Source organism: Acinonyx jubatus, chromosome A1, assembly GCF_027475565.1.
Source record: "Acinonyx jubatus isolate Ajub_Pintada_27869175 chromosome A1, VMU_Ajub_asm_v1.0, whole genome shotgun sequence".
Lineage (NCBI taxonomy): Eukaryota > Metazoa > Chordata > Mammalia > Carnivora > Felidae > Acinonyx > Acinonyx jubatus.
This window is the reverse complement of record NC_069380.1, coordinates 171,437,150-171,465,142: the sequence shown is the minus strand read 5'-3', so window position 1 is coordinate 171,465,142 and position 27,993 is coordinate 171,437,150. Positions and strand designations below refer to the sequence as shown.

The 27,993-nt window shown below is 49.3% G+C and overlaps 1 protein-coding gene, 1 long non-coding RNA gene and 1 pseudogene across 13 annotated transcripts; 2 read left to right on the top strand and 1 right to left on the bottom strand.

Annotated features, from left to right (window-relative positions):
• Positions 1-35: 35 nt before the first annotated feature.
• On the top strand, positions 36-11,475 carry LOC113592877 (uncharacterized). Its single transcript, XR_008300247.1, has 2 exons — positions 36-2,497; positions 10,447-11,475. It is a non-coding gene; the product is annotated as an uncharacterized LOC113592877 (long non-coding RNA).
• Positions 5,824-9,129, top strand: LOC128316398 (mitochondrial import receptor subunit TOM7 homolog; annotated as a pseudogene).
• Positions 11,324-27,993, bottom strand: RNF44 (ring finger protein 44). Of its 12 annotated transcripts, none has more exons than XM_027035101.2 (12): positions 27,864-27,993; positions 26,991-27,111; positions 16,885-17,036; positions 16,491-16,707; positions 15,901-16,068; positions 15,309-15,482; positions 15,049-15,210; positions 14,841-14,965; positions 14,438-14,525; positions 14,228-14,349; positions 14,010-14,109; positions 11,324-12,299 (listed from the first exon to the last, which is right to left on the bottom strand). In XM_027035101.2, the coding sequence occupies exons 3-12, from the start codon at positions 16,989-16,991 to the stop codon at positions 12,207-12,209; spliced, it is 1,356 nt and encodes a 451-aa protein (XP_026890902.1). In that variant the 5' UTR covers positions 16,992-17,036; positions 26,991-27,111; positions 27,864-27,993; the 3' UTR covers positions 11,324-12,206. The 12 variants fall into 12 exon arrangements, with proteins under 12 accessions (XP_026890902.1, XP_053082165.1, XP_026890873.2 ...); XM_053226190.1 differs by having other exon boundaries at positions 27,309-27,954; XM_027035072.2 differs by having other exon boundaries at positions 16,491-16,677; positions 27,309-27,952.

Here is a 27,993-nt window from a genome sequence, read left to right as displayed (position 1 = left end):
CAGCCTCCACGTCCTTAACCTCCTGTTGATTGAACTTCCATCCCCACTGACCATCTCTTACAGTCAACTGCAACCTCCTAATTGCCATGTTCATTGGTGTCTTACAAGATCTTTGTAAATAGAAAAGTTCCCCACCTGGTACCTGGGGGTCAGATTATGTGAATTAGGTTAGGGAATCATACTTTATCTTGAGGGCCATTGAGGGGCTTTAAGCAAGGGAGACACATCAGATTTGGGTTTCAGAAAGCTGATTCTGTCACTTTGGGGAGATTGGATGGGATGGGGCAAGACTAAGAGGTGATATGATGGAGTCTTGGATTAGGAATGGTGTGGGGATAGAGAAGCGTTAATGATGGGAATGAGAAGTATGTAGAAGGCACAATAACCAAGGAGGGCCTGAAGGCTGATTAGATACGGAGGGTGATGGAGTGTCCAGATTTCTGACAACAGCATTTTAGGAACAAAACAGTCCCTGGTGACCTTCACGGGTGCTATTTCAGTAGAGTACAGTGTCAGAAGGCAGAAGTAACGAATGGGAAATGAAGTGGAAAGATGGAATGTAGGCAGCTCTCATGAAATGTGTCAGTGCAAGGTATTGGAGGAAATAGGACAAGCCAGAGAAGCGTTATGAATGAGGAAAGGTTATTTAACATAGGAGAGACTTCATTATGTGTAAGTGTTAAAAGCAGTGAGATTTTAGAGAAAAATGTTGAAGGTGCATAGAGAAAGGATAACAGAGAAAGATGTCCCTGGGATGGTGGAAAGGTTGGCCTTAAGAGGAAGGATGGGAGCAGAAAGTGCATTTGTAGATTTGAAGGCAGAAGTTGAAAATGTCCACATGTGACGGTAACTCTTTGTTAGATTGTGGGGAGATGGTGGGGTCAGAGGTCTAAGAAGACTTTTGATTTGAAAGAGCTGTTTTAAAGAGTGCAGACTAGACTATAGGAAGACTTAGGTGGTTTTCTGGGAAAACAGAGAGTCCATATGAGATTGAGACCAGAATATACAGTGGGAGTAGATATGAAAAGCCAGGACCTGTCGCCAGTCTATTTTCTTCACTGCTGCCAGTTTTCTTTCTGAAAACAGAGGGCACATGCAGGCATTCAGAATCTCTCTGCACCCCCTTTGTCCCAGATGAAAGTCCAGCTCTTCAGCCTAGAAGTTGGGGACTTCAACTCTGGGGCCTCTTTACAGCTTTGTTTTTCTGTTCCCCTGCATGGTCATACTAATTAACCACACAGATCTCTTGATTGTTCCCTAAACACACCAATGCACTTCCTGCCTAAAGCTGTACTAACACAACTAACACTCAAGATAAATGGTTTAGAAGATAAGCTGTCAATTTCTCAAACTCCTCTGATTGCCAGCCTACCAAGTGCCTATGCCATGTGATTCTGGTCTTCCAGAATCATATTTATAACACTCTGGCTTATTATAACACAGGTGCTGGCATGTCAAGGAGTGTAGATATAAATCAATTTAGACACATAGAAACTGCACACCCCTGGATCTTCTCACATAGCTCTTATCTTTTGGTGCCTATATTAGAGATCTTTACTTGCAGGTAACAAACAGGAAACCCACTGTAGCTAATTTAAGGGGGGAAAAAACCCAAAAAAACTGATGTGTTGAAAGACTATGTGGTAGGTCCCAGAACTGAAAGCCAAATCTTAGAAAGGGTGAGGTCTAGGTTTCAGAAAGGGTGGGTTGGTGAAAAGGTGTTGTTAGAGGTAGAGGACATCCATGGGATGTTGGGACTTCCACCTTTGGGATGGAGAAACATAATTGGCAAGTAGATTGGGGAAAGCCTTTTCTTTTGAAAAATTGCAGAAAAGCATAAAGAAGAAAATAACCCTTATTCGTAGTCCCATCACCCAAAATTATTAAGATTAATATTTTGGCATAGTTGCTTCCAGCTTTCCCCCCCGGATATACTTGGGTTAAAATCACATAAAATGTTTATACATTTGCTAAAATAAATCCATTCACCCTCAGCAGATGTGGTTAATTTCTGGCTGAGCAACCTGCCATTGTGTTTAGCACTGAACAGCAGTGAGCCCTCTGTCGTTAGGAGGGCTTTCCCAGCATGCACTTCTCTGTCAGAGACTTTATCTGAGGTTGAAATAACAGCGGAGGCTGACAGGTTTGCCCCAGCTTGTCAGAACTGTGGAGGCCAGGGTGGTGGTGGTTCAAAGTATCACCGTGCAGAAAAATAATTGGAAATGGGAGAGATAACAGTTAATTCACTATGCTGGACACTGGAAAGAGAGGGCAAGGCCTGTGTAATCATCTGGGCCCTGGGATTGGGGTCAACTTCCCATATGCTTTCCCTCCAAGCAGCTCATTTTTTCACTTATTCAATCACCTGTTCAGATAACCCTCACTGATGCCTACTGTGTCCTTGCCCTTTTGCTAGGATCTGGGCATTTGGCGTATGTGATGACTTTTGGTCTAGTGAAGCAGAGACATGGGCAGCCAACCAGATTGATTGTAACAGGTGAGGCATATGGGGAAAGCTGTCTGCATGGTGTGCTGAGGAAGCAGAGTAGAAGTGTGTTCTTCTCTGACTTGAGGGAGGGATCTGGGGAAGCTCACTTGAGGATGGGACATTCAAACTGGGCTTTGGAAAAGGAGCATGCTTACCAGGAGGAGAGGAGTTCAAGCATTTGAGACAACATAGTGTGGCTCAAGGGCAAGGGCTGCAGGGGGAGCTGGACCTGGGCTTGATCCCAACTCTCCGGAATCTCTGGAAAGTCCTCTCCCCTATCTGAGTCTCGGGTTCTTCAGCAGGAACTATGAAGGAAGTAATAACAGTTTTACAGTAAAGAAATCAGAAGAAGGATCCCATGAGGGGTAACTCGGCAGCATGGTGGGCACTTAATGAAATGTGAATAGTCTTCTAGGCAGAGGAAACAGCATGCACAACACAGGGGTGAAAATGGCATGTTGGGTAAACCATGAGAAACTGGGGGTGGCTAGAAGGAAGGAGGGACACGCAGAGGCTGAGAGTGAGATTAGATTGGGATAATGGTTCTACTGCTTCCAACCCATGTCATAGGGAAGCTGGAGAAGACAGGTGAGAGGAGGGAAAGACAAACATGGAACCTCAATGTCTTTGTCATCACCCATCTTCCAGTGAAATGACAAAGGAGGTTTATCTTCAGGGCTGAAATCAGTCTGACTTCAGTCTCCCCGTTCATAAAACAAAAACCCAAGACTCTTCTGCGGCTGTCATTCCCAAGAACCCGTGTGAGGGACAGAGGGCTTCCATCTCCTGTTGCATCCAGGAAGTTGTAAGGTGGCAGGGGAAAACAGGCTGAAGGAGGCCTCTGTTAGGATTTTTCAGAAGTGGGTTCTCTGACTTGGAGAATGCAGAGTGGAAAGACTACCAGGCTATCCTGATTCTCCCACTTTCTACTTGGGCCTGGGACTTAGACTGGGGCCTCTCTGAGCCACAGCTTCTTCATTTGGAAACCAAAGATAATATATACCTCAACTCGGAGCTGAGGAACAAATGAAACACTGTGGTTTATAAGGCCCTCTGGGACCTGGCCCCTGCCCTTCTCTTCAACTTCATCTCCTCAGCTTCATCCTGTGTTCTTGCCCAAACTCCTGCCTCTGAGCTTCTGCACATTCTGTTCCCTCCTTCTGGAAAGCTTTTCTCCTGACTAGCTCCTGTTCATCATTCAGGTCTCATCTCAACATCACCTCCCCTGGGAGACCACCCCTATGTCAGGGTGCCCCTGCCCCTGTATTCTTCATGACCCTTGTGATAATTTGAATTTAAAATTTTAAAATAATTTTTGTGAGAGAACGAGAGAGAGACAGAGTGCAAGCAGGGGAGGGGCAGAGAGGGAGACACAGAAACTGAAGCAGGCTCCAGGCTCTGAGCTGTCAGCACAGAGCCCAGTGTGGGGCTTGAAGTCATGAACTGCAAGATCATGACCTAACCTGAAATCAGACACTCAATTGACTGAGCCACCCAGGCGCCCCTAATTTGAAGTTACTGTTTACTTGTATATTGTCTAGCTCTCCTTCTGGAATGCCAGCTTCCTGGAGGCAGGAACTTGGTCTCATTCACTGGAGTTCCCAGTCATTGCCTAGAACAGTTTGTGGCTTTGGGCAGAAACACTCAGCCAGTTTTGTTGAATGACTTTATTTAGCACAAACAAGATGGGAAGCACCATACAAGGTGCTGAGGACTCTGTGGCAGTTAAACTTCCCTTATACAGTATCTAGGCTGTTACCCACTCTGTACCCAGAGAAGGACGTTTTTCCCATCAGTATACAGGCTGAGCTCAAAGGATTCTGAGGTACTGAGGCCAAGGCCAAAGTGGTGAGAAAGCATCTGGTCCTGGAGCTCCACCTTCTTCCCTCCAAGGACTTGTGGCATGTACCCCTTGGAGGGATGTTGCCAGTTTTACCAACTATTATTAAAGTAAAGATGCATTTTACTGCCAATTCATTCACTCTTCAAAGAATGGCTACCATGGGCCAGGCATAGCTGTAGTTGCTGGCAGGCAGAGCTTTTGATACAAGGGAGGAAACCAGAATGACCTCCTACCACCCTACTGCCCCGCCACCTGTTGCCACACCTTCAAATAACAAAACTATAACCCAAAGAGGATAGGATTTTTAAAAATATTTTATTTATTTGTTCTTTAAGCTCTACACCCAACATGGGGCTTGAACTCACAACCCCGAAATCATGAGTCGAATGCTCTACCAACTGAACCAACCAGGTGCTCCAAGACGATAGGATTTTTAATTTTTTTAATTTCCTTTTTGTTTGAGTATAATGTTACATTAGTTTCAGGTGTACAACTTAGTGATTTGACAAGTTTATACATTATGCTATGTTCACTACAAATGTAGCTACCACTTGTTCCATTACATTGCTATTACAATATCATTCACTGTATTCTGTATGCTGTGCCTGTTATTCCTGTGACTTATTCATTGCATAACTGGAAGACTGTATCTCCCTCTTCCCTTTACCCATTTTGCTGAACCACCCCCCCCCGCCTCCTCCTATGGCAACCATCAATTTGTTCTCTGTATTTATAGGTCTGCTTTTTAATAATTTTTAATACATTTTTTTAGATTCTATTTATGAGCGGAATCCTATGGTATTTGTCTTTCTCAGTCTGACTTATTTCACTCAGTCTGATACCCTCTAGGTCCATCCATATTGTTTCCCACGGTGGCTGTACCAGTTTACATTCCCACCAACAGTTCCTTTTTCTCCACATTCTTGCCAACACTAGTTTCTTGTCATTTTGATTTTAGCCTTTCTAACTGGTGTAAGGTGATACTTCATTGTAGTTTTGATTCGCATTTCCTTGATGATTAGTGATGTTAAGCATCTTTTCATGTGTTTGTTGGTCATCTGTAGGTCGTCTTTGGAAAAATGTCTATTCAGGTCCTCTGCCCATTTTTTACTCAGTTTTATTGTTGTTGCTGTTGTGATGAGTTGAATAAGTTGTTTATATATTTTAGATGTTAACCCCTTATCAGATATATCATTTGTAAATATCTTCTCCCATTCAGTAGGTTGTCTTTTTATTTTGTTGATGGTTTCCTTTGCTGGACAAAAGCTTTTTATTTTGATGTGGTCTCAATAGTTTATTTTTGCTTCGATTTCCCTTGCCTCAGGAGACATCTAAAAAACTGTTGCTATGGCTGATGTCAGAAAAATTACTGCCTGTTTCCTCTTCTAGCTTTTTATGGTTTTAGGTTTCTTTTGTTTTATGTATTTTAAAAAAACTTTTTTTTAATGTTTATTTTTGAGAGGGAGAGACAGAGACAGAGAGAGCATGGGGGTGGGGTGGGGGGGAGGGTCAGAAAAAGACGGAGACACAGAATCTGGAACAGGCTCCGGGCTCTGAGCTGTCAGCACAGAGCCTGATGTGGGTCTTGAACCCACAAGCTGTGAGATCATGACCTGAGTCAAAGTCAGACACTCAACCAACTGAGCCACCCAGGTGTCCCTGTGGTTTTAGGTTTCATATTTAGTTCTTGAATCCACTTCAAGTTTATTTTTGTACATGGTGTTAGAAAGTGGTCTAACTTCATTCTTTTGCATGTAGCTGTCCAGTTTGTCCATTTATTAAAGAGACTGTCTTTTCCCTATTGTATGTTCTTGCCTCCTTTGTCATAGATTAATTGACTATATAATTGTGGGTTTATTTCTGGGGTCTTCTGTTCCACTGAGAAAAATATGTGTCTATTTTTGTGCCAGCACTATAATGTTTTCATTACTACAGCTTTGTACTATATCTTGAAATCTGGACTTGTGATATCTCCAGCTTTGTTCTTCCTTCTCAAGATTGCTTTGGCTATCCAGGGCCTTCTGTGGTTCCATACAAATTTTAGTAATATTTGTTCTAGTTTTTTGTTTTGTTTTTTTAAGTACTGTTGGTGGGGCACCTGGGTGGCTCAGTTGGTTTAGTGTCCGACTATTGATTTCAGCTCAGGTCATGATCCCAGGGTTGAGGGATCCAGTCCCATGTTTAAGATTCTTTCTCTCTCCCTCTTCCCCTCTCCCTGCTCACTCTCTCACTCTCTTAAAATACAAAAAAAAAAAAAAAAAAAAAAAGAAGAAGGGGCACCTGGGTGGCTCAGTCAGTTGGGCGTCCGACTTTGGCTCAGGTCATGATCTCAGTTTTGTGAGTGTGAGCCCCGCGTCGGGCTCTGTTCTGACAGCTCAGAGCCTGGAGCCTGTTTTGGATTCTGTGTCTCCCTCTGTCTCTGCCTCTCTCTCTCAAAAATAAATAAACATTAAAATAAAATTAAAAAATTAAAAAAAGAATGTTAAAAAAAGAAAACTGTTGTTGGTATTTTGATAGGGATTGCATTGAATCTGTAAATTACTTTGGGTAATATGGGAATTTTAATAATATTCTTCCAATCCATTTGTTTTTGTCATCTTCAATTTCTTTCATTTGTGTTTTATAGTTTTCAGAGATAGTTCTTTCACCTCTTTGGTTAAGTTTATTCCTAGGTATTTTGTTCTTTTTGGTACAATTGTAAATAGCATTGTTTTCATAATTTCTCTTTCTTCTACTTCATTATTAGCGTATAGGAACGCCACCAATTTCTGGGTGTTAATTTTGTATCCTGTCACTTAATTCTTTTATTATTTTTAGTAGTTTTTGGTAGAGTCTTTAGGATTTTCTATGTGTAGTGCAAAAATGATAGGATTTTAATCTGATTCATAATGTCCTAATTTATCCATTTCCCACAGGCTTTTTTTTTTACTTTTTATTTTGAAATAAATATAGATTTATGGGAAGTTGTAAAACTATTACAAAAAGGTCTTATTTAACCCTTAGTTTCCCTCAATGATAACCTCTTATATAAACCAGCAAACTGACATTGGTAATATCCACAGATTTCACCAGTTTTACATATACATATTTGTGCATGTGTGTGTGTGGGGGGGGGGCAGTTGCCAGTTTTATCATTTGTATAAATTCATGTAACCACACCATAATCAAGAAGCAATCTTTGTTGCATTACCACAAAGATCTTACCCCTGCTACTCTTTTATAAGTGAGACACACACACCCTTATTCCACCATCCCTAACCCCGGCAACCACTAATCTATTCTCCATCTCTCTAATGTTGTCATTTTGATAATGTTATAAAAATGGATAGATATGTCACCTTAGTGATTGGCTTTTTTTCACTCAGTATAATTCCCTTGAGATCCATCCAAGTTGTTGCATGTATCAATAGTTTGTTTCTTTTCTTAAGTGAGCTCTACGCCCAATGTGGGGCTTGAACTCATGACCTTGAGATCAAGAGTCACAAGCTCCACCAACTGAGCCAGCCAGGCACCCTGAGTTTCTTTCTTTTATTGCTAAGTAGTATTCCATGATCTGGATGGGTCATAATTCAACCATTTGCTCATTGAAGGATATTTAAGTTGTTCCCCTATTACGAAGAAAGCAGCTGTGAACATTTGTGTATGTGCTTTTGTGTGGACATGTTTTCATTTTTCTGGGATAAATGCCCAGGAGTGCTGGGTCATTTAGTAAGTAAGTTTAGTTTTATAGGAAACTGCCAGGCTGTTGCCATGGTGAAGCTGAGCAAAGAGGCCAAGCAGGGGCTGCATAGCCCTTCAAGGGTAGCCAATTTGCCACCCACTGGAGTGTTATTCCTCTCATGATTTACCTGCAATTTAAGGGGGGTGCAAATCCTGGAATGCCTGAACCAATCATGTTGAGCTTTCTTAAGGGATAAGGAACTATATTGGTCATCTGGGTTTGGAAGCAATTAATGGACAGAAATAACATGGAAGGTATGTGCTGTGACTGAGATAAAAAGATGGGACACTATTTAGATGATCATCAGTTGAATGGCACAGGACTCTTCACAGATGCATCTGTGGCAGAGTGGAACCTCTATTTACTTATGATAGATTGTGTCAAAATAAATGTTAAAAAAAAAAAAACTTGCCAAACTGTATTCCAGAGTGGCTGTATGAGAGCAATGTATGAGAAATCCAATGTCCCTGCATCCTTACCAGAATTTGATATTGTCACTATTTATTATTTTTTTTACAGGTGTGTAATGATCTTATTGTAGTTGAATTTGCATTTCCCTAATAGCTTATGATGTTGAACAAATGAAATATCCTTTGTTCAATGTGTCCTTTCATGTCTTTTGCCCATGTTCTAATTGGATTGTCTTGAGTTTTAAAAGTTCTTTATATATCTGACATGAGTCATTTTTCAGATATGTTACTTGTAAATTAAGCATTTAATTTCTGGTCAAGTCCAATTTATCATTTTTCCCCCCCTTTCATGTATTGCTTTTGGTGTCATATCTAAGATCTCTTCACCAAGCCCTAGGTCGTAGTGAAGATTTTCACTTGTTTTCTTCTAAAAGTTTTCTAGCTTTGTTTTACCTTTAAATCAATGATCCATTTTCAGTTCATTTTTGTGTTGTGACTTAAGGCAAGATTCTTTTTTACTTTTTATGGATGTTCAGCTATTCCAGTAGTATTTGTTGAAAAGACTATCCTTCGTTGAATGCTCAAAAATTAGTTGGTCATACTTGTACAGGGTCTGTTCCAGGGATCTTTATTCTGTCCCATTGATCTACTTGTTTATCCCTCTACCATGTTGTTTTAATGTGGCTCTTCAGTAACCTTCAAATCAGGTAGAGTGATTCTTCTCACTTTATTCTTGTTTTTTCAAGGTTGTCTTTGCTACTTATTTCTTTGCCTTTTCATATGCATGTTGAAGTAAGAATGTCTATCTCAAAACAAACTGCCAGAATTTTGATAGGAATTGCATTAAACTCACAGGTTAATATGGGAAGAAATAGTATCCTTCCTACTGCCAAGTCTTCTAATCCAAGAACATGACATGTTTCTCTATGTAGATCTTTGATTTCTTTCATCTAGTGTTTTGTAATTTTCAACATATAAATCTCATAACACGTTTTGTTAGATGTATATGTTTCATATCTCTTGAGTGATTATATAGTACCATTGTGTTTCAAATTTTGATTTTCATGTGTTCACTGCTACTATGTAGAATATAATTTTTGTATATTCATCTTGTAATCTAGGACTTGATGAATTCATTTCTAGTTTTTTTGTATATTCCTTGGGATTTTTAAAATCTCCATGAGATCTTGATAATTTATAGGTTGTCAAATCTCCAAACAGGGACAATTTTCTTTTCAATCTGTAGGCTTAATATTATTTCCTTTTTCTTGCCATATCTCAGTGTGCTGGCTAGGACTTTCTGTATGATGTTGAATACAAGTAGTGAAGAGTGGATAACCTTGCCTAGTCCTGACCTCAAGGGGGAAGCACCTAGTCTTTCACACCATTACATATGGTTAGCTGTTGGGTTTTTTGTAGATGCTATTTATCCCATTGAAGTCACCCTCTATTTCTAGCTTGCTGAGTTGTTGTTTTTTTTTTATCATGATAACTGTTGAATTTTGGTGTATTTTTTTGTTTTGATTTTTTTTGCATCAACTGGTAAGTTCATGTTTTTATTTTTTCCCCCACAGGTTTTTTGAAATATTGAAAAAAAGTCTAGCAACTTCCCTAGACTTCAGACTAGGGCCCTGGGAACTCAGTTGCTATTGCTACCACTGGTCTAGTCCAGCACTTCCCAGTGTACTCCAGCAAATGCAACTTGAACATTGCCCATAGCCAAACAAGCTAAATGTAGGAAGTACTGCTCATAGGAAGTACTTCCTAGAAGCTTATAACACATCAGCATAGCCAAGGCTCAGAGAAGCCCTGCAATATAGGCTCCTGTTACCCTTTAGTGCGGAATTTCCCAAACTTATTTAACCACAGAGCCCTTCTTAACCAACCCCCCCGCCACACACACACACACACACACACACTCCCATAGCACATTTTCTGAAACGGACATAGGGAACCACTGAATTGATTGTCCCTTATTTTGCAGATGATCCAGAAGCTGAAAGGAAAGTGACCTGACCAAGGCTACAGATAGTGGCATCACACAGATACCAGATCCTGGGTCTCCTGACCCCAGCCCACTGTTCCTGCTCCAGACCATGTTGCTTTGACATGCTAACAAGTCAGCTGATAACCCTGCAGCACCATACACCATCATGGGTAAGAGGAATGCAACTGCATTACCAACCTGGTCTCTTGGGTGGTTCTCAAGCCCCTTGTCCCCACTGAGCCTGAGGATGAGGGACTCAAGTCCACGTAGTCCGAGTAGGGCCTGTGGGTGGGAGAGTATGTAATGCAAGCCAGGCCAATCATGCTGTTGTAGCTCCCTGAGACGGTAGCGAATGGCTCAGGGATGCACTCATAATTCAAGTTGCGTCTAATGACTCCATCCCAGAAATCCCATTAGAATTTTTTGGGGAAAATGGTTTTCCCCTGGAATTATGCTAAACTAGAAGAAATGGAGCTAGAGCTACCAAGAACTACCACACAGAAACAGCTCCTTCAAAACAAACTTGTAAAATGAGGGGAGGTCTTGGTTCCTTATACTATGCCTGAGCCCGATTCAGTCATGCTTGAGGCAGAACCTACCTCCAAAATTTAAATGACAGACCAACAAGTGCCTTAACCAGTTAGATGGAATTCTGCCACTTGTCAACAGAATCCTGCCTAATTTGAGTGTGAAGCAGATGGCCCACAATGTCATCACTAACCTGGCTTGGCAGACCTTCTTGATCAGGAGGTACCAAGGTGCCACAGCACAGAATAGTCTTTTCTGCCCACCTTATCCCTATCCCCTACCCACTCTCAGACCGACATTATTACCCCCACTTCCCACCAAAAGAACACAGATAGCCAAAGGCAGCTTGGGCAATACTTGATATACATCATACATTTATTAGTGAATATCCCTCTGAAATCAGCAACAATATTAAAAAAAATAATGATTGCACTACTTGGTCAAGCAGAACTAGCAACTTTCATTTTAAAAAAAGTACAAATCTGTTAAAAATTTCAATCAGTATACACATATATATAATACAACATACTAGTTATGTTAAATGCTACAAACCAATGTGAATCCAATGGAATGGAAAAAACCACACATTTAAGCTTTAAGAACCATTTTTTTCTCTATATATTAGCATTTTCTCAAATACATACATGGGAAAAATGAGGTAACTGTAAAATGTGCAAGGAACAGGGCCCCCCCAATTACATATATTTTTATATATATGTGTGTATATATATACATATATATATATATATATATGTGTGTGTGTGTGTATATATATATATATATATATATATATAAAACCTTTCTAACACAGAACACAGGTGCTGGGCCCAGCCAGGGCTGGGGGATGGTGCCCACTGTCATGCCTAGGCCAGAAGTTGTTAAATAAAAGAGTAAACAATGACAAGCCCCCACCACAGGAAATCATTGGTAACATGGCATCTATAGCAAGGTCGGCAAATCACAAACATCCTAAATAATTGTTTATAAATCTTTTTTTAATGATTTTTTTTTTTTTTAATGTTGTGTTCCCCCCCATAGCTGCTCGTTGGAATCATTGCTGCAGCCGACACACAATCCGAGAGCCTGTTTCCGCCTGCCCCAGGAACCTTAAGGATTCTGAAAACCTTTTGTTGGGGTGGGAAAGGGAGGGGGGGTTTGGAGAGGGTGGTTCTCTGTGTAAAACACGTGGGGTTTCAACACTGCTATAAATATAGAAACGTCACCTGGAGTTATATACAGTAAGACTTTGGGTTCTTCACGGGGGTGGGGCCAGGCTGATGGGGCCCCATGGCAGGCTGAGGGGACGCAGGGAGCCAGGGCCGCTGCGGGGAGAACGAGGGTGGTTGGAGCATCCCTGAGGCAGCAGGCGCCAGGGGCTGCCTGCTAGGATGTGCCGGCCCCACACGCGGTTCGTTCAGGGGCAGCAACCCCAGCTAGGGGTAGGACAGGAAAGGAACGGGACCAGGGAGGGAGAAGGTGGGAGCTCAGCCAGACCCTACAGGGGGCCTCCTCCAGACCTTGGAGGGCAGGGCTCAGGCTGGGAGGGGGCCCCTGGAGGTGGGATCCACGCCCTCCCTGGTCCCTGTCCTCCTGGGACTTCCTAGGAGGAGACTTGCCCAGTCAGATGGGAGATGGGCCCTGGCTGGAGGGAGAAATGCCCTGAAAAGCGTACGGTCCCGGTAGGCTCTGGGGACGTGTGCAGTACAGTGCATGGCAGTTATCAGCTGAGCACAGACCACCCCCCAACCCCACCCGTGACCGCCAGCCGCCCAGCCCAGCCCCAGCCGCACGCATGCATGCAGACCAGGCGGCACCACCAGACCATTCCCGGCCCCCTGGGCACTTGGTCCTGGTTGGTCCCTGTATCCCCCCATTAAACCAAAAGAAAATAAATTGTTTAAAAATCCACACCCCCAAATCCTACACGCGATTTTGGGCCAAATGAATAAATAAAAACTGCTCCTCACGTTCATGCAAAACAACAGAAAGGGGAGATTGGGCATGGGTCTGGCCCCCATCAATGCCAGGGAGGGGTGGCCATGAGGAACACAGGAGGTCACTCTCCCCTGCATGGCCCAGGCCCCCTCAAGATACATGCCACCTCAGCTCAGAGCCTGTCTCCCACCTGCTCAGGAGGCTGGCTCTGATGCCCTCCAGCCTGGGGGTGGGGCTGGAATGTTGTGACTGGGGTGACAGTCCTTGAGGGAGCCAGACCCACCCCTCACAGCAGCCTGCGTGGGGCTGGCTGCCTGAATCTGTCTGGGGTCAAGGCAGGAGGACCCAGGCCTGGGGCGCTCAGGAAATGGCCTCATGCCACCATCTGTCCACACACCTGTCAGTGCCACCCAGTCAGATGGCACACCATTTCAGTGCAAGAGACCAGGCAACCCAGGATGGAGCTCCCTTTGCCCACCCTGGGGCTGAGGATCTCCCCCAGCTGCACTGGGGTGGGGGATGGACTCCTGGCTCCCAGGGCTGGCAGGTAAAGGAGACGGACTTGAGGGCAAACAGGAGGGAGACTGAGTTAGAGACACTCAGGCAGCTCCGTGGTGGGCAGACTGGCAGGCATATCGGGGCAGGAGTCTTTGGAGCTTGGCAAATGCAGGGGCTTATTGCAGGGGCTTCTCTCGGGGCTGACCCTGGCACCAGCTCTGGAGATGCAGGCGGGAATGACGGGGCAGGCCTGAGCCACTCCCTCCCCGTCCTCCCCAGGTCCCCCCAACCCGAGCTTCCAGAGCTTCGGGCAGGGTTATCCTGGGCAGCTGTGGGCCTCACTCAGCCTCCCTGGGCACCTCGGAGGCGTCGGCCCGGCAAATGGGACACGTCCGGTTGGCCTGGGGGAGCAGGCACACATCAGGCTCCACTCTTGCCTGTCCCCCACCTCAGCTGGGTCTATTCTACTTCTGGGACTTGACCCCTGAACAGAGCCTCAACTTCTGGTGATGACAAGGATAAAGGGGGAAACCCTCCAAGGTCCACCCACCTCCCTCACCACATGAGGAATACCCAGGATCTGGCCTGGGCTGCGTTACCTTTAACCACTTATCGACACACTTGGTGTGGAACTCGTGGTTGCAGGGGAGGACTCGGAGCAGCTGCCGTGCCTCGAAGTCACTGAAGCAGACAACACATCTAGAAGGAGGGCACTGAGTGTTACTTCCACACTAACAGCAGAGGGAGGCTCACTACATAGCACAAAGTCCCCTGGAGGAAGGGGTCCCCCTGGAGGAGACAGGGGCACAGTACTCACAGTGTCTGCTCTGACTGATGGCTGTCTGGGTTAAAGCGGTACGATGGGAGCTGCTCGATGTCCGCTTTGGTGAGGCCTCGGGGCTTCGCATCTCCTAGCCGCTCTGCCAGATTCAGGAGGGCCTGGATACAGACAGGAGGGTAGGGTCATTAGTGCTCAAGGCCAGAGGTCCCCCAAGCTCCTACCTCCCAGGACAGTGCTCCACGGGACCTCATAGTTCTCCATCTCCACATCATCCACGTCGAGATCCAGGCTGATGGTGGGCCCCATTGCTGTTGGTGACATTGGCAGCATCGAGCTAGGGGAGACAGGTGTGGGGGACCCAGGGTCAAGGTCAGTAGGTGTAGGGGGTGCAGAGCTGCTCCCGACTCCCTCCGTGAAACAAAGCCCAGAGCTCTGCACCATTCACACCAGGGCTCCAGTGTTTGTCCCAGGACATTATAGGAGAGCAAGGAACCCAGCTGGTGGGTGCTGAGAGTATGTGTGGTTTGGTGGGAATGCCAGATGGCTTCAGAGGTCCTGGGTACCTCCTAGGGCTATGTTTGGGTCCAACAACTGGAGGCCCCAGGAGACCAGAGCACCAGGGCTCTGGGGCAGATGTGCTGGTACTTACAGGAAGTAGGGCAGGAAGCTGGGGTAATACGGTGGCGGAGGTGGCGGTGGGGGTGGCGGGGGCAGCGGCTGTTGCAGGCGGTATCTCTGGGTGCTCAGTCTCCGAGGCATCATGTGGGAATATGGCTGTGAGAGGGGTGCCAGGTGCAGATCAGACCAGTGGGCCTGTCTCCTGATCGCCCTAGAGTCTGGGTGGGGGTGCTACTTACCACACCAAAGGACAGCTCCTGGTGCAGTGGATCATGGGGCAGGTAGTGCAGGGGCATAGATGGGGACAGGGCTGGGCCTGGGGCAGAGGTGGAGTAGGTAAAGCTCCCCAGGGGATGCTGGTCCCCCCGAAGGTCCACATCATTGTCAAGCCGCTGCAGGGGCTGGAAGAGGCAAGGGTGGGTCAGCCAGAGTCAGCAACAAGGGAAGCCCCGCCCCCCATACCATGCCCTATAGCATCAAACCCATCGCCCAGACTCACCATACGTGGATGCTGGGCCTGCAGCGATACAAACTGCCCAAGAGGTGCCATGTGGGCAGGCTGGGGGTGTGGAGCTGGCGGTGGGGGGTGCAGGATGTAGTGGTCACTGGAGATGAGGTGGGGGTAGGCCTGATAGGGCACAGGGAGCTGCTGCATGGTACACGCCTGGATCAGCTGCCAAGAGAGGGGGTGTGGGGGGTGTACTGTAGAATGTTCTTCTAGGCTCTGGGTTGGGGCTATGCTTGTGCTGAGAACCAGGAGCAATTCCATTCATTGAGAGGTCCCCACAGAAGCCCTATGGACCATCCCATCCCTGCTAGAGGCCACTTAGGCAGGACACTATACTCTTAAGGCCCTTAGTTAACAATTCCAAACCAAAAGCCAGGTACTGGGGTGCAGGAAGGTCCCTAAAACCCCAGGTGCTAACTGTACATGAGCACACACATGCTTTTCTGAACAGTGTTGGGGCCTGGAACTGGGCAGATGCTCTGATAGCCTTGATGGCTATCATAAACTTGGCTTGCTTCTACTGCTGGCCTGTGTCTGAGGCTTTCAGGTAGTAGTGGGGAAGGAGGTGAAAGCACTCACTCACCGGGGGTGGGAGGCAGCAGAGGGGGTAGTGCTGCCCGCTGAACATCACGGAGCATGCTGGGAGCTGCTGGGCACTGCAGCCAGGGATGTGTTGGCCTGTAGGCAAGGGGAAGCCTTGGGTCGTCACTGTGGTGACTGTGTAGGACAGAGGGACGGGTCCCTGGTGCACCTGTGGGTGGACAGAAAACCCAAGAACTGTAGGGAGGAAACCTGGCCATGCTGCTGCCCCTAAATGAGAAAACCCTGCTGGACCAGCTCCCTTCCCTTCTCTAGTGGGGTCCTACCTAGGTACAGACCTGGCTGTCCCCCTGCCCCAAGCCCTAAAGGGCAGAGAGAACCCTCTGGGAAACCTGGGAGGGGCTTCCATCTCAACCACTCATCCACTGTGTAGTCCCAAAGGCGGCCCTTTCCTTCTCTGGGCCTTGATTTACCAGCCTGTAAAACAGGGCTAATAATGCCTCACTGAACATGCAATGAGTTAAGGAAAGTGCAATCAGGGCTCCACTATCTCTGGTCCTCAGACAGGTTTGCTAGAGACTGGTGGGGAGGGGCCCGCAGGGTGGGGAAACAGGTGAAGGGTGTTCTGCCTACCTGCTCGTGGAGATCAACCATGAACGGGCTCTGTTGAGAGGCTGGGTGCAGCATTCGGGGGCTCCTGCCGGCAGGAGCCGAGGCTCGGTGCTCCTCTACAGGGAGGTGTGGTCGGGACGGTGGCTGCTGGGAGGGTAAGTGCTCATCCTGGGCAGGCAGGCTGGCCAGGGGGCCCTCGCGGCTGGGGCTGCACCACAGAGAGGAGGCCCCAGTAGGACTGAGGGGAGCCACTCATTCAGAGAGCATGGAGAGAAGCCAAGGTCACTACCCACTGGGGAAGGAAGAAAGCTCAGGGCCCTATGCCCCACCCTCCCAGCTCCTATTCCCCAACCCAAGCTGACAGCCCCAGCACCAGGGGCTCTAGGCTCTGCAGGACTAGGAGGTTCCTTCCTACCTTCCCCGGAGCTGGCCCGGGGTACTGCTGGGTCCTACAGAGAATTGCCGCTGACCCACAGGGGCAGAGGGTGGCCACCTAGTCACTGCCAGAGCCCATGGTCGCATCAGGGGTGGCACAGGGGTAGAGGGGCTGGGCCAGGGCTCACAACCCTAGGAGGCAAACAGATAAACAAACTGAGGCACAAAGAAGTCCAGTCACTTGCCCCATTAGGGACTGCAGAGACAGAATCAAATCTCAGGAGTCCAATTCCAGGGGCCACAGATGCCCATCACACCCTGTGCTCCACGTGTAGTGTGTACTCTGTCTGGGTCTGGCCTTCTTGGCACTGGGGTTTAGGGATGACAGATCAGGGACAGGGAGCCCAGGCCTCAGTTTCCTGCTCTATGAAATGGGGTCAAGTTCCCATTCAGAGTTGTGGTGAGTTCAGAGGGCTGGCCAGCATGGTTCCCTCACACTAGGGTTCCCAGGGCACCTTGTCCTGGTGTGGAGGTCTACAACTTCAATCTCCAGGAAGCTGGGGTTCCTGGGAGGGCACTCCAGCTTCCTCCCTTCTACTGGGGTGGCTCAGGGTCAATTCCAATCAGGCTTTCTCTTTCCAGTATTGCCAGGTAAGAGGTTCTGACCTGGTTCCTGCCCTCAGGGGCTCCAAATTCAAGTTAGTTTTCTATCTTTCCATAACCAGCTCCTGCAGTGTCTACCCACATGTGACTTTATTTACTCTTTAAGGAAGGCACTGTCAGCTCCATTTCAAGAAAGAGAAGACTGAGGCTCACAGAGAGGACGAGACTTGTCCAAGTGTTCAAAGCTGGGAGGTGAGCTGGCCACAAGCCTCTCACTGCACCCTGCTGCCAGCAGGGAGGGGTCCAGCCCAAGGGCTTCACAGGAGGTGATGAAGGAAGTGGCCACTGGTGGATGGGTGGGTCTGGCATACAGCAAGCCCTTGCTCTGGGGGCATAACACAGCCCTCGAGTGGAGGTGGGGCTTGCTGAGAAAAAAGGGGAACTGAGAACCTAAAGGAGGAAGTTGGGAGGGAAAGGGGTGGGGCAGGTCTCCTCTCTGGTAGGAGTTGGGGGTCCAAGTGGGATAAGCTGCAGGGCCACAATTTATTTACTCCAGACACTGGGATGAGGCCCTGGCAGAGAGAATGCTGGAACCTATCAGGCCCTGCAAAGCCGAAGGCTGCATCAAATAGGACCAGCCCTTTGCTGTTCCTGCCACAGGAAGGTCCCCTCTAGCCACCCCTTCTCCATCTGACAAAACTCCTATGCATCTCTGATACCCAGGGTTGTGGTGAGTTCTCTGATACCCAGCTTTCAGTGTTGCCTCCCTGCTGACACAGCTTGGGAGCCAGTGTACCAACACAACACCCTCAACATTTTGTTTTTTCCTGCCAACAGTGGCAAGAACATTTCCTCTGTGCTAAGCTTTACAAGCCTGGGCCCTAAATTGCAAAAAACCAGCCTGCAGAGGAAGCTCTTCACTTGCTAGGGCAGCGCCTGGCCAAGGCCACAGCCAGGAAGTGTTAAGAGCTGTAATTCACACTTCTCCCATCTAACTTGAGTTCTGGCACTTGGCAGAAAGGCAGGCAGGGCCCAGTGACCAGCTTGTGTTCAGCACTGATCTGGGAAATGTACACTAGAAAGCCAATCACACAGGTCCAAGGCCACAGTCTACCAACAATGAAGTTGGTGCCCATGATTAAAAATTGGGAGATTACAGGGGTGCCTGGGTGGCTCAGTCGGTTAAGTGTCCAACTTTGGCTGAAGTCATGATCTCACAGTTAGTGAGTTCGAGCCCCATGTTGGGCTTTGTGCTGACAGATCAGAGCCTGGAGCCTGCTTTGGATTCTGTGTCTCCCTCTTTCTCTGCCCCTCCCCACCCCTCAAAAATAAACATTAAAAATTTTTTTTCAATTGGGAGATTATATAAAAATCTGGCCTTCCCTGAAAGGAAAAAAAAAAAAGAGACAATCTGGTTCCATTAGGCCCTCATTTCTGCTTGGCGCCCTCACTCAGAGCATGCATGAGCTTTCCCCCCAGGCCACCCCAGGCCCACTCCCTACCTGCCCACCATAGGTAACTAGGTTTGTAACCCCTGGTGTGGGCCAAGGGCACATCCTTACACACACAGCCTTCCTGATTCTTGCTGACAATCCAGCCTAGCAAACAAAGGCCAAGAGAGACTCAGAGTAAACCCCCCAAATATCTGAAACAATAAACTCCTAGGCTACTCCAGACCTTCTGGATCAGAATCTTTGGAGGCTGGGGAACAAGGACACCTAGATTTTCTATCAAATTCACAAGCAGTTTCTACAACACAGCCAGGTTTGGGAACCTGTGCTCTAATGGACCTCAGAGATCCTGGGAGCCCACAGTCCTACTGATGAGGAATATTAACAATAATAACTATGACACCTCGCATGTGTCATCTTGAGTCCTCATAGCAACCCTCATAAGGACACTGAGGCTCAGAGAGGTGAGGTCCAAGGCCTGTCAGCCAGAGTTGTGAGTGCACTGGGACATGATCCAGGCAGTGGCTTGAATGGTTCCTCTTGTGCCAGGCTGCCCTGCTGAGCTCTGGGGGGTGTGGATGCCACAGAGGCCCAGGTACATGGGAATCTTCTCTGTGGCCAGCCCCTTCAAAAACACCCATTCCTCAGGAAAGGTAAGTGGCAAGGAGCTGAGAAACCAGATCAGCAGACAGAAGGGCCTCCAGCTGTAGATGATGGTGCCAAAGGTGAAAGCATCAACCCTTGCATTCTTACACATGATACCCCAACTTCTGGCCAGAGTCTTGGACACATCGCTTCCCCTCTCTGAGCCTCAGCTCCTTCGCCTATAAAATAGGAACAGCCCAATAACCACTTCCCAATGGACTGGCAAGGACTGCTCAAGGGCAGAGGTGATTTGCAAAGCTCAGGTGTGAATGATCACTATCAGAAATTAAGATAGGCTGACCTCCTAGCTGACTCTGGCTCACAAGCAAAAATGAGATGCCACTTCAAGCGCTCTAAGTGCTAGCTGGGAAATGTGCCTCCCTAGGGGAAAACTCCAGCTGGCAAGTGAGGGGCACCTGGTTCTTGGAAGTCCTACCAAGAACACAAGTTGTACAGAGGGGACACACCCACTTCACAGTTGAGGAAACTGAGACATGGAGAAAGGAAGTAACTTACTCTAGCTCACAAAGCCAGAGAAACAGAACTAGTCTTGCCTGGCTAGCCCTCTAGGCCCCCAACTCCTGACTCTCTCATTAGCATCAGTATCCCCAATAACCACCTTATCCCAAGTCTCTTTTTCCAGTCCCTAAAGGGGATCTCAAGAGTTTTCTGTTTCAGGCACCCATGACTAACACTATTGTGGTGACGCAAGTGAGGCCCAGAGATGGAGCTATCAACTTGCTCAAGGTCAAACAGCAAGGGTGGCCAGGTAACCACCCTCATCAATTCCTCTGCCTTTCCACAGTCCTGTGCTGTGCTCTCTTAAGGTCTGGGCAAATGGGTCTTGAGGGTCCCATCCCTAAATCCAATCTTGCCTGGAAACAGGAACCACACTTTGCATCCACCCCTCTCCCCCAGGAGGTAGCCAAATCCCTACTTCCAGGGCCCCAAACAGCCATCCCAATCCTAGTCTAGGGAGCCCCAGCCAAGTCATTTGCCCCTGGGTGATGTTTGCAGGAACAAGGGCTGTTTTGCTGTTAAGCAAAGCCAGCCTCTGAGAGCACGAGGAGACTCAGGCAGGATGAGAAGCCGCCTCCACCCCAAGGGGCAGGCTAGGCCACCACTGCCTGGTGGGCAAGCAGAGCTCCCCAACATGTGCTGCCTGGAGGTAGCTGAGGGCAGGACCATCAGGCTCCTGGCTAGGAGTCCTTGGCCAGCCCAGGTTCCCTAGATGACCTTGATCAAGGAAATCTCTGCTTCCATGAGCCTCAGTTGTCACAGCTGTGAAATGGGGGTGGAAATCTCCCCTTCTTAGAATGCCCAAATAAAGCCAGAAGAAACAAGACGAAAGAAACCAGGTGGTCACATTAGCGGGCAGGGGAAACCAGTGTTCTGAGGGGCCGGCCCCTCCTCAACGCGAACTCGATGCGGGTTGCGGGGCTCTGGGGAGCTTACTCAGCCTCCCTTACCCGGGGATAGTGGGGCCCGAGATGTAGACACCCGCCCGAAGAGGGGTCTCCCACGTCCTCCTCTCACTCCTTTGTGCCGTGCTCGGAAGGGCATGGGGGGGCGGGAGGCCAGACTGCGGCGTTGGGGCCAGCGCGCTGTGACTTTAAGAGCCGAGAATCCCGGACCATGTGCTCGGCGTGAGACAAAAGCAACAACAAAGGAAGTGGCGGTGGCAGGGGGAGGGGGCGGCTCCTTCCTCTCCAACCGCAACACTCAGTCTCCGGAGAAGGGAGACTCGACCTGGCCTTGGGAGGTTGCGGGAGGGGGAGGTGGTGGTGGTAATCCTCCTTGATTCTAGAGGTCTCGCCGTCCCCCTCCGGACCGCCCGTGATTAACCCCTGCAGAGCCAGCTACACCACAGCCCCCAGCCCCAGGGAAGAGAGGAAGGAGTTCCAGGGATGCGGAAATAGGGAGTTGGGGCTCTGGCCCCTACTCACCTTCGGCCGCCAGGCCACACGTTGGCTCCTTTGTTCCCGATCTAGGACGGCCAAGCTGGGCAGGGGGGAGGGGGGCTGCCTGGACCCTTTAAGAGCCCCCGCCCTGCGGAACAATGTGCTCCCCTCCCCACCCCCCGGTCCGGGGGCAGTACAGCTCCTTCCGGGGCCCTTTCTTTGTTGTCGGTCCGCCGGCGTCTGCCTCGCGAGGCCCACGCGCGGTCTGCCTCCCTCAGCCCAGGCCCTCCGGGAGCGGGAGGCGGCGCAGGACGCAGCCGGGTTTGCGCAGCTGCGGGCCGCTGGCCCTTTAAGAACTGTCCGCGGCGGCAGCGGAATGTAACAAACCCCACATTTGATTCACAACATTCGAAGCGGCGGGGTCGCGCGCCGGGCGGGAGGGGGGCTCGCGGGGGCGCGCCGTGAGGTTCCGGCAAACAGTAGCCGGCTGCTGCCCGCGGCAGCCCCGCCAAGAGCTCCGCCCCGCGGGTGCCATGAGAGCCAATCACTTGCGGCGACTCGGCACGTGATTAATAGGACGCCATCTTGAGGGCAGATTTTTCTTTAAAACCTCCTTCTTGCCCCCACCTTCGCACTTAAAGTGACCGCAGTCACCACAGGCAAGGGGCGGGGCCACATGGCCTGAGCTAAAGATGGGAGACCCCGGGTTGGGCAAGGCCAACCGGCTGCAACTCGAACTTGATATGCAAACTCGCGAACCATTCGCGCCTCTGAGGCTCAGTTTCCCTGCCGGAGAAATGAGTCCCGCTAGGAGAGCCGCAGCCCGGACTTACTGTGTCATGGTCTTCTCTTCCGGGACAGGGCGCCGCCTGAGACACTGAAGTGCAATGGGACTGACCTTCGACGGGGCAGGAGCGGCCTCTTAAGCCAGCCCGAGTAGGTTAGGAAGGCTCTAACAGCCTTGGGTCGGCAACCTCCCCGGAGATGACGTCAGCCCCAAGAGCTACCGCGCCGCGATGACATCATGGCCTGGCCGCCCTACATCTCCTTGTTTATACTACGCGGCAGCTTTAAAAAGCTGGGAGGGCCTGGATTGCCCAATGGACCAATAGCGGGCAACCCAGGCAAACGAACTAACGCCTGTGAGGCAGGGCGATTGGTCCTGCTTGCGCTGACGTCACAGAGACATTTAACCGCCCCACCCCCAGCGTGGCCCGGGAAAGGGGCGGGGAACAGTTTGAAGCTTGAGCCGCAGTTGGGAGCTCTGGGTGCTTTCAGCGCGTGGCTATGAGAGCTTAGTCTCTCCAGCGGAGGGCTTTAACGGTATTGGGGAACTAAGCCCAGTGGAGTCTTCAGTTTTCCACTGTACTTCTCCCAGCAGCGATGAGACGGAGGGATGACTACGACATTTTACAGAGGGGTAAAGAGAATCAAGGCGGGGGGGGGGGGCGTCACTCACCCCAGGTCACACAGCTAGGAAGTGTGGCTGAACAGATATTTTAATTAAAACCAAAACCGAGCTTCGTTCTCCTTTGCCTAATAATACTGGGGCAGACATTATACAAAGTAGGGTATTGCCTCCACATCGATTATTTAAGAATAAAAATCAGTAATACTCTATCCCAGAGCTGGGCACAGGCCGAAAAGAATGATGTGTGCAATAAACAATAACTGGACTCTTCTGCATGGGGCTGCACTGACATAGGGCCACCTGCAAGACAGCCCTAAACAAGATGCCAGTGCAAAACGTTAATATTTGTTAAACCTTTGTGTTGGCCTACTGGAGGTGTGGTGGTGTCATTTTCTATGCTTCTTTGGTGTACTTCATAATCCCAAATTTAAAAATAAAAATTGAAAGCAATTTCCTGAACAGAATGTAACAGTATGTATCAATTTTTCTGAAATTGGATATATATGATATCTCCATAGAATATTTTTGGAAGGATATACAGGAACTAACAACTGTCCTCAGGGAAAACTGGAAGAGAGTATGGGGTCAGGAGGACAGACTTTTTATTGTATATGCTTGTGTACATTTGCCCTTTTTAAAAAACCCTGTACAATTTGGGGAGGAGGATGGGTGAAATAGGGTATGGGGGTTAAAGAGTACACTCTTCATGATGAAAAAATAACAATAAAGAAAGAGAAAAAAACATGTACAATATAGCCTATAGAAAATCGTGAAGAAAATTACTGTAAAGGTATGTTTTAAATCTTGTAAAGCATTAAAACAGGGGCGCCTGGGTGGCTCAGTTGGTTAAGCGTCTGACTTCAGCTCAGGTCACGATCTCACAGTCCGAGTTCGAGCCCCACGTCAGGCTCTGTGCTGACAGCTCAGAGCCTGGAACCTGCTTCAAATTCTGTCTTCCTCTCTGTCTGCCCCTCCCCTGCTCACATTCTCTCTCTCTGTCACTCTCTCTCAAAAATAAACATTAACAACTTAAAAAACATACTTTAAAAAAAGGCATTAAAACATCAGTTCCCTTAAAGTCAGAAAATCTCCCTTCAGGAAAGGTATCCAATGGAAACAATCCAGAAGGAGGTTTGGGGAACAGAGATGCTTATCCAAGTGTTGTTTAGACCAGCAACAATCTGTTACAGCACTGTGGATGTGCAGCCAGCAACAGAACGAAGATGGTACCCAGGGGTGGTTTGCAGATGTCTAAGCACAGGAGATCAAGTTCGTGATGCAGTACTATAGATGTTACCTGCCAAACTCTATCCATCAGTTAAAACTAGGCGTGCTTGATAATGAATTGGAAAGTACACGGTGATACCTTTCTCTAACCCACTTCCTTATCATCAACTCTCCCTTCTCCTATATCCCTCCCAACCTTTTATTTTTCTATGTAAAAGCAACTAGAAAATCTTTCCCTCATTGGAAGATGCTACATTGTTAAAACCACCCTCCTGCTTGCCTCTGTAGGGACAGAACCTGCAATGGCTCCCTGCTGCCTGCCTTTTGGGCTATAATTAACAAACTTCCCCCACCCTTTCAGGCTCACCTCTCCCCAGTCCTTCTCCCACAACCATGATGATGCACCCGCTGACCTTCCCTGCCTGAAATACCCTCCCTCTTCCTTTCTATCAGTCTATTCTTCTTCTCTGTCCTCGGGGCTCTGTTCTCATCCCACCTCTTACAGGAAGCTCTGGGGTCTCCATTTTGTACTGAACTCCCTCATCTCTGAACTCAGGCCTAGACCTACCCTAACCTTCACTTCATACCATTTAATTCGCACACAGCCCTGTCAGTCATTTTGCTGCATGTCTCCATAATCCCCTCTGGTCTAAGGGGATCCAGAATTTTTAAATGCACTACCATCCAGTCTTCATTGGAAGGCCTTATTTTATGGGTGAGGATCCGAGGCCTAAGGAGTGAAATGATTTGCCCAAGGCCACACTGAGAACAGTGAGGCCACTCCACCCTGAGAGAGCATTCACCCACAATCAAGTCATGTACTTTAAAGCTACTAAACCTCTGACTATACAATTCTACTTAAAACATCATCACCCCTTACCTCTGGCAAAATCCTGCTCAACCTTTGAAGTTCAGCTCAAAGACTGCCTCCTCGGAACCCCCCTGACCTGTCTTCCGGCAGTCAGCTGCTTTGGCTTCCTTATTACACAGCAAGACTGCTACCACATTGCATCATGACAGCATTAGCTGTCTCCATGGGGCTGCTCCCCCACCCCAGCAGGGGCTGGCTCACACTGGGTGGTGGATGCCCAAGGAAGGGGCTCTGGGCTTGACTCTTACTTCTGATGCTACAGGGCCAGGAAAACCCTGCCCTGTCTTCTCTCATGATGACCCTCTTACTCCCCTGAGAGGCCCTCAGCAAATCCTCACAGCCCCTCAGGGATCCCCCACAGCCAGAGGCCAGTAACACATCTCCTCCTGATCTGAAATACCTTCCCGGGCACATGCAGAATCACTCTGGAGGAAGTGGGAAGGAGGCTCAATTTTACCAGATTTTCCAGAGAAGCCACGAGTCTGTTTTCCTGTGAAATCTCCCCTCAGGTTAACCCCCAGGTCCTCTGCTCTGGAATCCCAATGTGGTGATGTGGCCTGCACACCTGTGTGCCTCATTCTCATCACTCCACCCAACTCCACCCCTGCCCGCTTGAAGACAGGTTGTGTTTTCATCTCACAGCTGAGGAAAGTGGCTCAGGAAGTGCCTCTCCTTGCCTCAGATCTGGGGAAGTGTGGCCCAGTGGGCTCCAGAAGCCACAGGTGGGAGTGGCTCACTCTTGACCCAAGCATCTGCAGTGAGGTTCTGTGGAGAAATTAGAGTTCTAGGGTCCCCTGCACAGTCTAAGCAAGTCCCATCCTAGTCGTCTTTTCACTGGTCCTCCCAATGACCTAAGAGCTAGGTGCCAGTGTTTTGCAGATGAGGAAATGGGTGAGGGGATATGCCTCAGCCATCAAGGGGCAAACCTGTGATCACATTCTAATCTCACACCAGAACCAATACAAATGCCAAAGCAGAGTCCGGAAAGGTTGCTCAACAGTCAAAAGCACAGATGTCCAAAGGCAAGAGTAGACCATGGAGGCTCAAAGGTGGATGAGCAGCAGAGGATTCAAATCCTAGTGCCTCCTAGTGCCTAGTGTAACACTGGATGTTACTTTCCAGCGTCCACCCCCAAGCCTCCTCTTGAGATGCGAGGGATTCCACTTTGGCAGGAAGAAGTGGGGAGGGACCCCCTCCCCCCGCCAGCCAAGAGCTTGGACAGCTGGCTGCTTCCATTCCTCCCTCAGGGTCAGAAAGCACCCCACTCCTTTCTTCTAGGACCCCTCAAATCCTCCTCCAGACACAGGGCCCAATAGCCTTCCCAGGTGTAGTTTGCAGAACACAGAGATTGAGAGATCACCCAGGGACACACAGCACAGCCTGGTAGAGCCAGCTCAGGATGTAGACCTCCTAGCTACCACAGAGCATCAGAGATCTGAGCCCAGAGCCTCACAACCCAGGGTGGGGACTGATGGGCTCCCTGCCAAGTCCTCTCTGCTCAGGTCATGCCCGAACACATCGCCCTCGCATCTGAGCTCCAAGCTTTGGCTCCCCTAAAAAGAAGTGTTTGTGGACATGGGGGGAGGATGGGGTGTCTGTAAAGGTATTCCTGGATCTGGGGCTCTGGCTTTGACTCGGATCAGTTATTTGGCTTCTCTCCACCTCAGTCTTACCTGTAAAATCAGAACAATGACCCTAGTGACAGATGACATTTACTGAGCACTTAGTGTGCACCACTGTTATTCATCTACTATAGGCTACTGAGGAGGACAGGCATACACTGATGGTTAAATACCTGTGAAGCCAGCCTCTCTGGGCTTGGAACATGGCTCTGCCTCTTATTAGGTCCTCGGGCTTGAGGAAGTCACCACCTCTTTGAGGCTCCGTTTGGCCAGGTGTAAAAACGGAGGTGAGAGCACCTCCGTGAATCAATAGTGGCTCTATGTGTGCATCTTCGCGGTACCCGCCCAACTTTCTGAGTCTGAGTCTGCACTTGAATGTGTGAGCTTTGTGGGTATGGTGTTGGAAAGGGCTCACCTTTCTGACTCCTTTCCCTCTGCACTTCTGGTCACTGTGACTTCCAGGGTCTGCAGAGGTGGGAGCAGGTAGTATCACATCGTCCAGAGATGAAAACCGGAGGCTGCAGGAGTGCGGGCGCCTGGCAAACCCAGGGAGAGGAGTCCAACCGAATTCCCCATTTTCCCTTCATCTTATATTTCTCCCCTACTGAGAGGGCCAGCTTCCTACCCCCATCCTGCCCACACTGCCGCCCCGAAGCCCCCACCCCACCAGCTCGATTCGAGTTTAGTGATCCTCAGGCAGCGGAAGCTGTGTGACCCTGGGCAAGACACAGACCCTCTCTGGACCCCTCGGCGTTCTGACATCCTGAAAGCTGTAACAACGGCGCTGGGTTTGCAGTGGTCGGTTCCCCGGACACGCAGCCGCTCTAGGGCTGGGCTAGGGAAGCTCTGGCTCCCCAGCGGCTGGCCCAAGGAGCGCTGGTAAAATGTTTGGGACCGACGTTACAAAACCAAAGGACTACTGCACCTCCTCAGCTCTCGTCCCCTACTGCCAGTGCCCCCGCTGAAGCCGGAACCCGCCGGTGATGGTGGTGGGATGGGTCGAGCGGCGATCGGGTCACGTGCGGGGCGCAGGGCACGCTGGGACTTGTAGTTCCCAGGGGGTCCCCAAACTAGGACACTTGGACCTAGCGGGCGGACTGATGAGCGGAGCAGCTCTGGCTCCGGGTCCCGGGGTAGCGAGCTCCGGCCCTGCAGGTGCAGGCAGAGGCCACGCTGGAAGTCCCTGCGCTACTCTGTCAGCCCGTCAGCCCGCGGCCGCCCCCTATCACTCCGTCCTCGCTGGCCTCGCGCCTGGGGCGCTTGGCGCAGGGTCCGGGCCAGGCGTTACCTGGGCCGCGGCTGGGCTCCACCCCAACCCGGCGGCCGGCGAGTCGCTCCCCGTTGCAGCCCGGGGTCCCGGTCCCGCGGCGGCCCGAGAGCCGCCTGCCGCGCCCCCCCCCCCCCGGCCCCGCGCAGTG

What these genes read in the sequence shown, in the direction of transcription:
- RNF44 (XM_053226190.1), bottom strand. Translation starts at nt 27,337, where the DNA reads ATGTCAGAACGCCGAGGGGTCCAGAGAGG. An exon ending in TGGTTGATCTCCACGAGCAG is followed by an intron (nt 16,069 to 16,490) that starts GTAGGCAGAACA and finishes GTCCACCCACAG; the next exon opens with GTGCACCAGGGACCCGTCCC. An exon ending in TCTGCTGCCTCCCACCCCCG is followed by an intron (nt 15,483 to 15,900) that starts GTGAGTGAGTGC and finishes CTCTCTTGGCAG; the next exon opens with CTGATCCAGGCGTGTACCAT.